At 65.2% G+C, this 14,957-nt stretch overlaps 2 protein-coding genes across 2 annotated transcripts in view; both read left to right on the top strand.

Annotated features, from left to right (window-relative positions):
- CHLRE_14g612700v5 (uncharacterized protein) overlaps positions 1 to 1,460 on the top strand; it is a 14,376-nt gene extending 12,916 nt beyond the window's left edge. The window contains exons 32-33 of the mRNA XM_043070022.1: positions 218 to 280; positions 552 to 1,460. Coding sequence (XP_042916695.1) covers positions 218 to 280; positions 552 to 797 — 309 coding nt within the window. The 3' untranslated portion in view covers positions 798 to 1,460. The remainder of the gene's footprint in view (positions 1 to 217; positions 281 to 551) is intronic.
- A 4,114-nt stretch (positions 1,461 to 5,574) lies between these two features.
- Positions 5,575 to 14,957, top strand: part of CHLRE_14g612633v5 (uncharacterized protein) — a 38,423-nt gene continuing 29,040 nt past the window's right edge. The window contains exons 1-14 of the mRNA XM_043070021.1: positions 5,575 to 5,975; positions 6,514 to 6,603; positions 7,290 to 7,339; positions 7,671 to 7,770; positions 7,952 to 8,059; positions 8,473 to 8,568; positions 8,782 to 8,887; positions 9,054 to 9,634; positions 9,819 to 10,029; positions 10,161 to 10,984; positions 11,179 to 11,389; positions 11,521 to 12,344; positions 12,529 to 12,739; positions 12,871 to 14,950. Of these exons, the coding sequence (XP_042916694.1) occupies positions 5,906 to 5,975; positions 6,514 to 6,603; positions 7,290 to 7,339; positions 7,671 to 7,770; positions 7,952 to 8,059; positions 8,473 to 8,568; positions 8,782 to 8,887; positions 9,054 to 9,634; positions 9,819 to 10,029; positions 10,161 to 10,984; positions 11,179 to 11,389; positions 11,521 to 12,344; positions 12,529 to 12,739; positions 12,871 to 14,950 (5,562 nt within the window). The 5' untranslated portion in view covers positions 5,575 to 5,905. The remainder of the gene's footprint in view (positions 5,976 to 6,513; positions 6,604 to 7,289; positions 7,340 to 7,670; positions 7,771 to 7,951; positions 8,060 to 8,472; positions 8,569 to 8,781; positions 8,888 to 9,053; positions 9,635 to 9,818; positions 10,030 to 10,160; positions 10,985 to 11,178; positions 11,390 to 11,520; positions 12,345 to 12,528; positions 12,740 to 12,870; positions 14,951 to 14,957) is intronic.

Below are 14,957 nucleotides of genomic sequence, written 5' to 3'. Positions count from 1 at the left end.
GAGGGAGGGAGGGAGGGAGGGAGAGGAACACTGCAGCGGGCAGCCAAGGCGCTCTGGGGTAGCCAAGTGGTAAGCGGCGTGCTCGTGCTTCTTTGTCCGCGTCATTGCGGTGTACCCTCGTGGCGCGCCTAATGCCTTAGTAGAAAGTAGCTTTTAGAGGACCACAACGTGCAACCACCACAAACAAACGTGCCCTTTCACCGCTCATGCCACACAGGTCCGCGAAAAGGCGCTTAAGGCACTCAAGGACCGACTCATCGAGCGCGCCAACATCATCCAGGTCAGCAAGCGGGTGGCAGGACGTGGCGAGCTGGAGCGCAGGGGGTACATGCCCGAGCCCAATGAATGGGTTGTAAGGGGAGGGGCAAAGCCGGGGACAAGGCTGAACACGCGGCACCCACGGGGCATCCTCCCGTCTCGCCTCTCCCTCCCCGTCACACACGCCCACTTGCCACCTCCGCCCCGCCCCACCCCATCTCCTCCCCATCCCCATCCCGTCTTGATTGATCATGCATGGAACCCCATCCCCAAACTCCGCCCCGCCCACACAGGCGCGCCTGGACGAGGAGTCTGCGGCGCTGGCCAAGCGGCAGCAGACCTTCCACCGCGACCGCGACCAGATGAGCGCGGCGGAGGAGGAGGACTACGAGCGGCAGACGGAGGAGTCCATGTTCCGGATCCACATTCTGGAGCGCCGCCTGCGCCGCCACGAGGAACAGGCGCTGCACAAGTACTACGAGCTAGACGCCAAGCTGCGCGCAGATGGGCGGCTGGCGGCGCTGCTAAACGTGTACTGAGGAGGCGGCGGCAGAGCGGAAGGGGGACGAGGAGGGGGAGGAGGAGAGGAGGAGGAGGAGAGGGAGGAGGAGGGGGAGAAGGGGGAGGGAGAGGATGAGGAGGGGGAAGGTGAAAAGAGGTGGTGCAAGGCCGACAAGCAATTCTGGGCGTTGCGATGGGGCTGCTGATGGGCCGGTAGCACCCGGCCAGGAGGGGAAAGGCGATAGTCGTTGACCCGGGCTGTGGGCAAGCGGCAGGCGCACACGGCGTGCAGGGATGGTGGCGTGCGTCTGTAGTGTCCACCGCGGCACATCGCAGAGTCCGACATCAGGACAAGCTGAGACTGCGGTTGCGTGAGGGGCACGCGTTGCCGTGGCGCCAGGATGAGGCTCATGGCGCGAATGTCCAACAATGCTGTTGAGCACCTTGAAGCTATCCGTTTCTTTGATCCAACCCGGTTTTGGGGGGCACATGCGTGCAGTCCTGTCAACCTTTTTTGGTCAGTAGGCCGCAGCAGAACTTGCCCTGGTAGTCGTGTGCGCACTTCAAGGCGTCTTGCATTTGCATCCACACTAGCAAGCATTTCCTGAACAGCCGTGCACAGGTGGACAACCCGTGGGGCGCCCCCGCTGGCTTTGTGCGCCGTCTTGGGACGGTTGCATTGCAGTCAGACTAGACCTGCTCCAAGACCCGCTCTACAGCCAGCTTGGTGCACCCATGGGTGCACCGAGGCCTATTCAGGGGACTCGCCACACCTTGCCGCAAACGTACAGCCTGCCCCCACTTTAGTCTTACAAGCTGCAAACGTACGTATTCCAGCCTTCCGTAAGTCTTACTTGCCGCAAACGTACAGCCTGCTTCACTTAGAGTTTCGGGAATCCATGGATACTGTGCGTGCACCATGTGCACAGCCAGCCGCCCGTCCATTACCAGCCACCACCTTGGCCACCACATGTATGATCTGCACATGCTCTTGCTCCCACCATGTGCTCCACTCAGCTCAGAATGGCGCCCACGCACTGGTTGTGCTGGTGCTGCAGTACCGTATTGGGGTTGGGGTTGGGTTCTGAGAGAGTGGTTACCAAGAAGGAAGGGGAAAGGCACAGCACCTCACCGGCGGCAACCTGCAACGCGAGCAAGCAGAGCGTCAGAGACAACCGCACCAGCCACCGAAACCTAAGGGCACTCTCCGAGCAAAGCAAGGGCAGACCGGGGCCCCAAAACCTGTTGTTGGCTGGCCGCGCCAGCCGCGCGGATGTGGGTGCGGGCCCAGACCCAGCCGATAGCGCCGTTGCGCCCGGCACTCGCTGCACTTGGGTGCCGCACCCTGCTGCTCCAGCCTGCACCGTCCGCTAGATGAAGTGTGCGAGACTCAGACGCAAAACTTATGTGTTGAAGCTTACCCTAGCTCGCTGTGACCCTGGCTCCTCTGGGAGCGCCGACTCATCGCTCTCTGGATATCGTAATTGCGCTTAGCCTTGATGCGCAAGGGCGCCCTCGCCCCAAAGGTGAGGTCCAGTCGCTCTTGCAGTCGGTATTGAAGGCGTAGATGCTTCCACTGCTTCGGAGGTGGTCAACGCGCTCAAGGTGTGCGATGCTGATGGCGGGGGAATCCGCGTGTGTTTGGGTGGCGCCCGCTTGTGCCACAGGCAGAGGTGCACGCCCGCGTACATATTCGGCGTGCACTCCTCTAGCACTGCTCTTAGGCTTCTAAACCTATTAGTCACCTGCCGCAGCCTGGTGCTGATGTTTCCGTGCCTCGCATCCGGAATCCACGTGTTGCAGAGCTGGCTGCTGTCCGATTGGCCGCAGCAGAACGCAGCAATGCGGCCTGAGTGATGGCATGACCTGCCGCCCATGGAGCTGTTTCAGCGTGCCTGCACCATACGGTATGCTCCCTGTTAATGACGAGTGTGCGGAACTAATGCGTACGGAGGCCAGAGCGGAAGGCGGAGTGGGCTTGCAGGCGGCACGAGAGTAGGCAGTCAGTAGCGCAAGTTGCGAATTCACATGTTACCTCGTAACCGACGGTAAACGCTGTGGACGGTCGTGCCCATGCCTGGCTGACGGAAGGCGGCTGCTGTATTGGGATGGCTGGGCTGGACGACGGCGGCCGGGCTGGCGTTGCTTGGGACTATCAGAAAGGATGCGCCCGAAACCAACCTGGAGAACACCAGCGCCACCGGTGCCCAGCACGACATGTATGGGAGGGAGGGAGGGACAGGAGGCGTGATGCACTGCAGCGTAGAAGCTATGGCGCTAGGCGCGAGGCAAGCAACGTCAACCCCAAAGCAACCGCGAGGCCATGGTGCGCGAGCCGGGCTGCGGGCTGTGGCTGTGTGCTGCGTGGGGTGGCTAAACGAAGAACACTAAGTACGGAGAAGAGATGGATGCGGTGAAATGAGCAAGCGCGCCGGGCGGCCTAGGAAGTAACGACAGCGCGATCGCTGCATCGCTCATCCCGGTCGCACTGCGGTCGGCATGGGCGTGTGATGGGACAGGGTTCAGGCAGGTTGGCGAGGTCCCATAGGGTGCAGCGGACGCCCAGACCCCATCCCGGTCGCACTGCGGTCGGCATGGGCGCGTGCGGTGCATGCCATGCGACACCAGGACGCCACAAGCAGCAACCACAAACGAAACCTCCGAAGGGGCGGCAAGGGGCACAAGCAAACGCAGACAATGAAGCAAGGGCGCAGACAGCAGGCAGGGGACGGGTGCGGACCGCATTGCGGTTCTCCTGCTTCCCGCATGGTAGAGATGCGCTTAAGTCTCATCAGACCATGCATGCTATTGAGATCTAGGACAAGCAAGAGCAGAGGGGATGCAAGACGAGTTCAGCTGGGTCGCGGAATGTAATGTTAGGCATTGACGTGTGTTGCGGAACTAATGCGTAGGCATAAAACTGGTATAATCGTGCCGGTGCCGGTGCCACAATCGTGCCGGTGCCACACGCCTCGGCCAACGAGGCACAGACCGCGCACCTGCGGCGGAGCGGCGGCCCCACGACCTCGCAGTGCTGCGGGTACAGGTGGAGGAGCAACGGGCTGCGCTGGAAGCCGTCAAACGCTCCCTTGCCCGCGTGGGGGATGCGGCCGCTGTGGACGAGAGCAAGATCCTGCTGAAGTCTGTCAGCGGCGAGCTGCTAGAGCGCATCCGGGCGTCCGGGAACCTAGAGGCGGTTGCTAGCACGAGTGGGACGTCGGTGAGCGGACGCTATGTCCGTGCGTGGCAATCGGCAGGGCGGGAGGTGTGGAACGTCGTGGTGATGGTGACGCCCCAGGAACGCAGCGCATTGATCAGGGCCGCACGCCTGGTCCGCAGCACAGGTGTGGTGGTGGCGCCTTACCTGACGTCCGTAGGGTGTGCACTGCGCAAGGAGCAACTCGGAGCTTTCGAAGGGTTTCGAGCAGCAGGGCTGAAGCCCCGATGGAAGGGAGGGGCGGGCATTCGGTGCCAAGGCACCTAATCACCTAGGCTGACGGGCTAGCAGTTGACGTAGTTGGCATTGAGTAGTACAGTCGAACACGCCTAAGTTCGTTGCGCAATGTTTCCCGGCGTTATAAGGGCCCACCGGCCCGGGCCACTGGTACTTACGGGGACAGGATAGCACGCATGCTCGTGCACACCTTGTAACCAACAACAACAAATCGTAACCGGGATTCCCACCGCAATGGCTTCTGCCCCTCCCCCTTCGGAGATCAGACCATGCATGCTGTGCGGTTAGGGTGGATGCTCGCAGCATGCACCTGGCCATCAAGCTGGCTTCTCGAGTCGTGCATGGGCGTGGGACACATTTGCACGGATGCTGCACTGCTCGGATCACGCCCCCCTCCCCCCCGCACCCAGCGAGCCCCAGGGTTGCACACACCTTTCACGGTGCCCACCACTGCCCTTGTTCCCGCACTTCTGGAGGTGCGCCTATGCCGCAGCAACGCATGTCCATGACCGGCAACCTCCGGTAGCGGGAACGATTAGTCGATTATTAGTAAGGTTACACCGGTGCGAACTTGGGGTTGTATGAACTTCGGGGCGTGTGTGCGAATTCACCAGACGGTTAGGAGCTGAGGAGCATGCGGCTCATGTGAACTACGCTCCTGGTATGTGTCACAACATCCACAGTATGTGTTTAAGCTTATGTTGTTACAAAGCACTTCAGCCCCCGGCAGCAGCCGTAGGGCAGAACACAGTTGGGCCGTGGCACGCTACTATAGCGGGTTAACAGTGTGCCAGTCGGGCTGCCTTACGCTCGCGTGCATTGCAGTTCTCAACTTGACAGGCTGACAGCCTGTTCAGTTTGGGCTCAAGCTGGCAGGGGTTTGTCAGCACACCCTACAGCATGACACGACCACTCGTAGCATGTGCTCGACGAGTGGATGGGGTTTGCGGGGCGGGCGGGGTGAGACCTGGGCGCTGGACTGGCATGGCGCCCGATGATGTGCCCAGCCCACCGGGCCTTCTGTCGTATGGCATATGGCCAACATTTCAAGTAATGGCATGGGCCTGCACTCTTCGCGCGCTGCGTCGCCCCAGGGCGGTCGGCCGGTTTTCGGCCTTGAACTACGGCGTCACAGGCGCTCCCAGTGCCTGACTCATGTCCGAGCCCGCCAGGGCAGCGCTAACAATGGCAAAGCCAATGAGTTCATAACTGATAGCGCATGCACCAGTGTGTGAAACCGGGCGCGTCTGAGGCCGCGGCGGGGTCTCCGAGACTATTGTTCCCCGCGTAGGCAGCTGATAGAGTTACCTTCCAACCCCATAAATGGGTAACCTGTATCAATATGTATACACTGGATATGTGAACAGGACCTGGGGCAACCCCACTGGGGAAAGCCGCAATGTGCACGATTGCCAGGCGATTGATTTCCCGATCGCCACGAATGCAACGCTGAAGCTTTATATGTGCACATAACTAACTCGTGGCATGTTGTATGCCCCGATAATGACCCACTTGTGAGAGAGCTAAGCACACGGAATAAAACTAGAAGAGATGGCCGCTGCGAGCAGAGACTCGCAGCGGCCTGCGCTGCTGCGCTTACTATTTCTCTTATTGTGCCTAGCCGTCACAAAACCTGTGGCTGGCACACTAAGCCTTGTTGTGTTCGACTCCTCCTCCTCCGCGTCCTCGTCTATGACATTCGACACGACGTACTCACAAGCATGTCAGCCAAATACGCCATTCAGTGGATGCAAGCATGAAGGTACGCCGACACTGCGACTTTGTTGACATAAGCGCGCATGATGCGGCGTGTGGCAGCAGGCGCTGCGCTCCCTCACTTAGCGAGTGTGTCGACCGTGTCCTTAACAACTAATCGGGAAGCGTTGATCGCATGCGACAATATGCCGGTCGGGCGGGCGGGACGAGCAGAGACGGCGTGCCGCAATCCTTCACAAGCCCGCAACCCAAGGCGCAACCGCCAAGCTAGCTGACAGAGGGTGCAGCTCGCTCGACTCAGCTGAGGACACTATCATCATATTGATGACATTGAGGAACGGCCGGTGCCTGGAGGGACCGACATGACCACAACCCTAGGAAAACCGCAGCCGTCAGGACTGTAACCGCACTAGTTTAGTGGGCACGGCCATGATGGTGGTCCAGCGCCTGCACTTACAAGCTGTGCCATCCGCCATACCTGCTTGAACGCCACATAGCGTGTTCTTGCTGCCGGTCCTGACCCATTGACAGACCCACGTCACAACTCGCGTAACCCGGCGGTCCCGCCCTTGGTTCCTGTGCAGGCGCCTGGTCTGCGGTCACCACAGCCCTCAGTCCGGACGCGGTGAGCTGCGATGACCAGTTCGCCTGCATGGATCTACAGATCTACAGTGGTGAGTGCCAGACAGGAGCGAGGGGAGAAGGCGTGGGAGCGGCGCGCGACCCGGTTCATAACTTAGCGTAGGGGCGAGGCCAATCTTTGGCTGGTGCTGTACGAGAAGACCCTGCCGTCGGTTTCAAAAGTACCGTGCATGGCGTGCTGGGGAGAGCTTTAGGCCGTGGGCCTGCTAGCGGCAAGCAGGCTAGTGTGGAAGCAATGTGTGTCTCCAGGGCCTCGGCCGAGGCAACAGTGTCGGCAGACCGGTCACCCATGGAGGCACGCGCGGGGTGCAACCAGGTTACATTAAGTATCACGCCAGCCACTGACTTGTTGGCGAACCGTCCAGTCGGCCTGCACAGTTGGTGGAGGGGTACCTCGCTCGCTTGCACCGGTGACAGGACCCGGAATTCTACAAAAAAGGCGTTATAAATAGCAACAGGAAACTACTGCGCCTTCATGCTAGGATCCGCGTCGCCCACAGTTTCCTGCCGCTCGTCAAAAGTGATCGCGGCTTTTTTGCTTCGACTCGCATGCCTTCGCTTTCTTATTACTGCTATTGCTGGCGCTTATGGTTTGCGGACATGTATGCCTAGCTCTTGCAAAATTCGTGTCATCATCGATGTGCCGCAAATTGCGCTGCGCGACGCAAGCCTAGGATGCCGCTCGCTGAACTTCCTGTGTTTATGCGCATGCGTACAGGTGAATGTCTCGACGTAGTCGAGTCTGGCATCGTCAACAAGTACTGCAAGGTGCGGTCGCGTGCGTGCATGATGCCTGTGCCTGTGCCTTGCCTGTGTGCCTGTGCCCACGCAGTTTTCTGGGCCTGCCACCCACGAAAGTGGTTGTGCCTGCCACGTGCCAATGTTGCGTGACGGGCAGTGGGTGGCAGGCCCAGAAAACTGCGTGGGTGGCGAGCTAGGAGCCAAGAAGTGTGCCACGCCGCGTTAGCTGGATTGCGGTCCTGCGCTTCAGCCTAGCCCCGTCAAGCTGCAGTCCACCCGCAACTCAGCGGTATGCTGCAGAAAGTCACCCACAGCCCTGAAGTCCTCTAATGCGCCTCATGTCTGAGTCTTTCCACAGGTGTGCCTGACATGGGGCACGTGGAGTGAGCCGGATGGCCAGTTCAGCGACCGGCCGCTGTGCGGCAAGACCTCCTCAAGCATGGAGTACATTTGCGCAGGTGTGAACCGGGCGCAGGGCACACAAGTTGGGGTTCCGCTGCAGAAGGCCGGGCCGAGGCAAGGGGCGCTGGCAGCATGCTAAGGCTATGGGACGGGTTTGGAATGGACAACACCAGGTGATCCCACGCTGATAAGATGTGCCTTACTTGCATGATCAATGTATGGCTCTGTCATTTGCAGCGGACCGCCTTTCCAACTGGTGGAAGGCTCCCTCCACCTACGTGAACAACACCAGGCTGCTGACAAAGGACACAGGCATCATGTACGGGTGGAATGAGGGCCGAGACGGTGAGTGGATGGGGTGAAAGGACACAGCACATGCGGCGTGCAGCAGCGTCGCCGTGCATGGGCACCAAGCCATGGTGAAATGTAGCTTTGCACGTGGGATACGGTAGTACCAGGACAGGCAGGGGAGGTCGGCGCGGCATGCATCATTGTGTACATGGGGTTGGTCCTGTGTGCCGGCGGGGCGCAGCCACTGTGGGCAAGCAACGGTCAGGATCTGGTGATGGCCAGGAGCTGGTGCAGGCACGCCGTGGGCGGGGCGAGGGGCAATAGGGAAGCGAGCATTGTTTGGGTCCGGCCGGGGAGACTTCAACATCGCCGGGCAGGTGCACCATGTGCACTCGGCTGGCGGGACACGAATGGCGACGGCGCAATCTCTCAATCCAGCCCGCGTGGCTACCCTCGCTCCCTCACAGGCGCCTACTGCCAGTGGGCGCGATGGGGTCCCGGAGACACAGCCAACAAGGTCGTCTCCTTCACTATCAAGGACGCGTACGGGAGCTGCCTGCCGTGTGAGTTCGTAGCAATTATCAGAGACACACTAGACACGCCCGAGCACGACATGACTGCTGCGCTTACGATGCTTATAAGTGCGGCTGGTACAGCTACACGGGCATGTTGCGGCAAGCACCCGGGCATGCGGTGCAGCGTGTCCGCAGGGATTGCGCGGCCCCGACTATGTGTTTGCGAGTGTGCTGCCTTTGCGCTGCTGTAACAACCCCCAGTCGGCGTCAACACCAAGTCCTACACGGTCCAGGGCATGGCCGCGACTTGCCAGCGCAAGCGCTCCTCGGGTGGCTGCAGCTCGTCCCTCCCGGACGACAACCAGTGGTACGTACGTGCCTGCTCGCCTCTGGCGGCGCATGCTGATGCGAAGCTACTAATTCGCACTCATGCCAGCGCTATCCCGGTGGTTACGCTTCCAACCCATTCATATGTGGCAAATTTCCAACCTATCACGTGCAATGCGCATTGCATCTCCGATTGCCCGTTGCAGCCTATGGACGTTCAATGTGCCGCATCCGGTAAACATGAACTGCCTGCTGAGCCCTCCGCCCAGCCCGCGGCCACCTAGCCCGCGGCCGCCAAGTCCTAAGCCGCCAAGCCCCTCGCCGCCAAGCCCGGCACCAGCGTCCGGCGGATCACCCCGACCTCCTGTACCGCGGCCGCCCAGCCCCTCGCCGCCCAGCCCCTCGCCGCCCAGCCCGGCGCCGCCGCCCAGCCCCCTGGTTCAGGGGCAGCCCCCGTCGGGCTGCGTGTTCTCTGACCCCACCAACTTCACTGCAGTCACGCCCGGCAAAGGCCCGCTGGACACGTGCGTGGACCAGGCGTCATGCATGTCGGTGTACTACAGTGACGCGTGCAGCATGGTGACGCTTGCCGACGGCACCACGGCGCAGGACTGCCAGGTGTGTCTGTACTGGGACAACAGCCGGAACTGCCCCAAGGCCTACCCCGCCGACAGCGTCAGCCACATCTGCAGCGGCGACCAGTTCTACGGCGTCATCCCGTCCGCCGGCGCGTCGGCGGTGACCGGCGCCACGGCCAAGCGCGACACTTGGTGGGGCGGCCTGTCACGTAAGTGTGTGCATGGAGAATCTGCTGCCTTGAAGGGCCTGCCGGTTCGCTCATCAGCTACTGTTTGCGGCTGGAGCGTTGGGAAGCTTCGTATGCCATGGCTCCTAGTGACGGATCGCCCTGTGCGTGACTGGCTTGCTGCATGCAACCTGAGTGAACGTTTGTCATACGCGTCCGCCTGCAGAGCGCTACTGCCAGTACGTTCGCTTCAGCACGTCTACGCTGGCCCCCGCCACTGTGTATTTCACCGTCAAGGACGGCAGCGGCTCGTGCCTTGCCGCCGGCGCGCCGCCGCTGAGCGTGACGCTGAACGGCCTGGCTGCGACGTGCCAGGGCCCACGCACGGTGAACGGCCAGCTCGCGGGCTGCGGCATTGGCGACCAGCCGAACGAGTGGTGAGCGCATGATGTCCTGCGGTCCCGACTTGCGGCCTTACCTTGCCATGTTGTGCGCACGTGTGACTATGCTGCTGTAAGCGTCTATCTGACTCTGTTTGCGTGTGTTTGCCCTTTGCGTCCCTTTCCAGTCTGTGGACCTTCACCGTGCCGCACCCCGACTCGCCGGACTTCAAGTGCGCCACCCGTCCGCCCAGCCCTGCGCCACCTATCCCTGCACCGCCTAGCCCTCGGCCTTCCAGCCCCCGTCCGCCTAGCCCTTCGCCTCCCAGCCCGGTGCCGCCTAGCCCGGCGCCTAGCCCCGCGCCGCCTAGCCCGCGGCCTCCCAGCCCGGCGCCACCCAACCCACCTCCGAGCCCGGCACCGCCGACCTTGACTCCGCCCAGCCCGGCCCCGCGGAGCTCCAGCCCGCCGCCATCGCCGCAGCCGCCCAGTCCGCGGCCTCCCAGCCCGGCGCCACCCAGCCCACCCCCTAGCCCGGCGCCTCCTAGCCCGGCGCCTCCGAGCCCTGCCCCACCCAGCCCGCCGCCCAGCCCGCGGCCGCCCAGCCCCTCGCCGCCCAGCCCCTCGCCGCCGAGCCCGGCGCCGCCGCCCAACCCGCTGGTTCAGGGGCAGCCCCCGTCGGGCTGCGTTTTCTCCGACCCCACTAACTTCACTGCAGTCACGCCCGGCAGCAAGGGCCCGCTGGACACGTGCGTGGACCAGGCGTCATGCATGTCGGTGTACTACAGTGACGCGTGCAGCATGGTGACGCTTGCCAACGGCACCACGGCGCAGGACTGCCAGGTGTGTCTGTACTGGGACAACAGCCGCAACTGCCCCAAGGCCTACCCCGCCGACAGTGTCAGCCACATCTGCAGCGGCGACCAGTTCTACGGCGTCATCCCGTCCGCCGGCGCATCTGCGGTGACCGGCGCCACGGCCAAGCGCGACACTTGGTGGGGCGGCCTGTCACGTAAGTGTGTGCATGGAGAATCTGCTGCCTTGAAGGGTCTGCCGGTTCGCTCCTCAGCTACGGTATGCGGCTGGAGCGCAGGGAAGCTTCTGAAAACCTGCTATGCCATGGCTCCTAGTGACGGATCGCCCTGTGCGTGACTGGCTTGCTGCATGCAACCTGAGTGAACGTTTGTCATACGCGTCCGCCTGCAGAGCGCTACTGCCAGTACGTTCGCTTCAGCACGTCTACGCTGGCCCCCGCCACTGTGTATTTCACCGTCAAGGACGGCAGCGGCTCGTGCCTTGCCGCCGGCGCGCCGCCGCTGAGCGTGACGCTGAACGGCCTGGCTGCGACGTGCCAGGGCCCACGCACGGTGAACGGCCAGCTCGCGGGCTGCGGCATTGGCGACCAGCCGAACGAGTGGTGAGCGCATGATGTCCTGCGGTCCCGACTTGCGGCCTTACCTTGCCATGTTGTGCGCACGTGTGACTATGCTGCTGTAAGCGTCTATCTGACTCTGTTTGCGTGTGTTTGCCCTTTGCGTCCCTTTCCAGTCTGTGGACCTTCACCGTGCCGCACCCCGACTCGCCGGACTTCAAGTGCGCCACCCGTCCGCCAAGCCCTGCGCCACCTAACCCTGCGCCGCCTAGCCCTCGGCCTTCCAGCCCCCGTCCGCCTAGCCCTTCGCCTCCCAGCCCGGTGCCGCCTAGCCCGGCGCCTAGCCCCGCGCCGCCTAGCCCGCGGCCTCCCAGCCCGGCGCCACCCAACCCACCTCCGAGCCCGGCACCGCCGACCTTGACTCCGCCCAGCCCGGCCCCGCGGAGCTCCAGCCCGCCGCCATCGCCGCAGCCGCCCAGTCCGCGGCCTCCCAGCCCGGCGCCACCCAGCCCACCCCCTAGCCCGGCGCCTCCTAGCCCGGCGCCTCCGAGCCCTGCCCCACCCAGCCCGCCGCCCAGCCCGCGGCCGCCCAGCCCCTCGCCGCCCAGCCCCTCGCCGCCGAGCCCGGCGCCGCCGCCCAACCCGCTGGTTCAGGGGCAGCCCCCGTCGGGCTGCGTTTTCTCCGACCCCACCAACTTCACTGCAGTCACGCCCGGCAGCAAAGGCCCGCTGGACACGTGCGTGGACCAGGCGTCATGCATGTCGGTGTACTACAGTGACGCGTGCAGCATGGTGACGCTTGCCAACGGCACCACGGCGCAGGACTGCCAGGTGTGTCTGTACTGGGACAACAGCCGCAACTGCCCCAAGGCCTACCCCGCCGACAGTGTCAGCCACATCTGCAGCGGCGACCAGTTCTACGGCGTCATCCCGTCCGCCGGCGCATCTGCGGTGACCGGCGCCACGGCCAAGCGCGACACTTGGTGGGGCGGCCTGTCACGTAAGTGTGTGCATGGAGAATCTGCTGCCTTGAAGGGTCTGCCGGTTCGCTCCTCAGCTACGGTATGCGGCTGGAGCGTTGGGAAGCTTCGTATGCCATGGCTCCTAGTGACGGATCGCCCTGTGCGTGACTGGCTTGCTGCATGCAACCTGAGTGAACGTTTGTCATACGCGTCCGCCTGCAGAGCGCTACTGCCAGTACGTTCGCTTCAGCACGTCTACGCTGGCCCCCGCCACGGTGTATTTCACCGTCAAGGACGGCAGCGGCTCGTGCCTTGCCGCCGGCGCGCCGCCGCTGAGCGTGACGCTGAACGGCCTGGCTGCGACGTGCCAGGGCCCACGCACGGTGAACGGCCAGCTCGCGGGCTGCGGCACTGGCGACCAGCCGAACGAGTGGTGAGCGCATGATGTCCTGCGGTCCCGACTTGCGGCCGTACCGTACCCTGTTGTGCACATGTGTGACTATGCTGCTGTGCGCGTCTATCTGAATCTGCTCGTGCGTGTTTGCCCTTTGCGTCCCTTTCCAGTCTGTGGACCTTCACCGTGCCGCACCCCGACTCGCCGGACTTCAAGTGCGCCACCCGTCCGCCCAGCCCTGCGCCACCTAGCCCTGCGCCGCCTAGCCCTCGGCCTCCCAGCCCCCGTCCGCCTAGCCCGGCGCCTCCCAGCCCCACTCCCCCAAGCCCAGCGCCATCGCCGCAGCCTCCCAGCCCGGCGCCTCCCAGCCCGGTGCCGCCTAGCCCGGCGCCTAGCCCCGCGCCGCCTAGCCCGCGGCCTCCCAGCCCGGCGCCACCCAGCCCACCCCCCAGCCCGGCGCCTCCTAGCCCGGCGCCGCCCAGCCCTGCCCCGCCGAGCCCCACTCCACCCAGCCCGCCGCCCTCGCCGCAGCCGCCGAGTCCGCTGCCGCCCAGCCCGGCGCCTCCCAGCCCCACTCCCCCAAGCCCAGCGCCATCGCCGCAGCCTCCCAGCCCGGCGCCTCCCAGCCCGGTGCCGCCCAGCCCGGCGCCTAGCCCCGCGCCGCCTAGCCCGCGGCCTCCCAGCCCGGCGCCTCCCAGCCCGGTGCCGCCTAGCCCGGCGCCTAGCCCCGCGCCGCCTAGCCCGCGGCCTCCCAGCCCAGCGCCACCCAGCCCACCCCCCAGCCCGGCGCCTCCTAGCCCGGCGCCGCCCAGCCCTGCCCCGCCGAGCCCCACTCCACCCAGCCCGCCGCCCTCGCCGCAGCCGCCGAGTCCGCTGCCGCCCAGCCCGGCGCCTCCCAGCCCCACTCCCCCAAGCCCAGCGCCATCGCCGCAGCCTCCCAGCCCGGCGCCTCCCAGCCCGGTGCCGCCCAGCCCGGCGCCTAGCCCCGCGCCGCCTAGCCCGCGGCCTCCCAGCCCGGCGCCACCCAGCCCACCCCCCAGCCCGGCGCCTCCTAGCCCGGCGCCGCCCAGCCCTGCCCCGCCGAGCCCCACTCCTCCCAGCCCGCCGCCCTCGCCGCAGCCGCCCAGTCCGCTGCCGCCCAGCCCGGCGCCGCCTAGCCCCACTCCCCCAAGCCCAGCGCCATCGCCGCAGCCTCCCAGCCCGGCGCCTCCCAGCCCGGTGCCGCCCAGCCCGGCGCCTAGCCCCGCGCCGCCTAGCCCGCGGCCTCCCAGCCCGGCGCCACCCAGCCCACCCCCCAGCCCGGCGCCTCCTAGCCCGGCGCCGCCCAGCCCTGCCCCGCCGAGCCCCACTCCACCCAGCCCGCCGCCCTCGCCGCAGCCACCCAGTCCGCTGCCGCCCAGCCCGGCGCCTCCCAACCCCACTCCCCCAAGCCCAGCGCCATCGCCGCAGCCGCCCAGCCCCGCGCCTCCCTCGCCGGCCCCGCCCAGCCCTGCGCCGCCGTCGCCTGCGCCACCGTCGCCTGCGCCTCCCAGCCCCGCGCCTCCCTCGCCGGCCCCGCCCAGCCCTGCGCCGCCGTCGCCTGCGCCGCCGTCGCCTGCGCCGCCCAGCCCCGCGCCTCCGCCGGTGTGCTCGCCCTGCCCGCACAGCTTCATCAGCGAGTTCCACTACGTGGACACCAGCGGCCAGGCGTCTGCCCAGTTTGTGGAGCTGATCGTGCCGACCATGCTGGACCTGTCCACACTGAGCCTGGCGACCTACACCTACAGCGCGGCTGGCGGCAGCCTAGTGGTTGACATCCCGCTGGGCTCGCCGCCGCCGGCCTCGAGCGGCGTGACGCTGGCCGTGTCGGAGCTGCCTGGCACTGGCTTCTCGGTGGTGACCGTGAGGGCCACTGCCGGCGGGCCGCTGGCTTCGGCTGGCGGTCTGCTGCCCATGGTGCCTGCCGGTGCTGCGCTCATGGGCGGCATCGCTCTGGTGTCGCACTGCGCGGAGGCGGACACGCTCAAGGTGCTTGACTACGTGGCCTACGGCAACGACAGCGCCAACCCGCTGCCCGCTGGCTCGGTGAGCCTGGTGCCGCTGGACGGCCCCGCCAAGGGCGCGTACTTTGTGGTGCTGCCCGAGGTCACGGGTGTGGCCGAGAGCGGCCTCACCACGGCGCCCGGCAGCTCCATCGAGCGCACTGGCAGCGGCAACACTGGCAACCAGGAGCCAGGCGCCGCCGGCATGAGCTGGTCTACCACGCCTAGCGCCAGCC

Source organism: Chlamydomonas reinhardtii, chromosome 14 (assembly GCF_000002595.2).
Source record: "Chlamydomonas reinhardtii strain CC-503 cw92 mt+ chromosome 14, whole genome shotgun sequence".
Lineage (NCBI taxonomy): Eukaryota > Viridiplantae > Chlorophyta > Chlorophyceae > Chlamydomonadales > Chlamydomonadaceae > Chlamydomonas > Chlamydomonas reinhardtii.
Note: the sequence above shows the minus strand (reverse complement) of the source record. Positions and strands in the feature narration are given on the sequence as shown.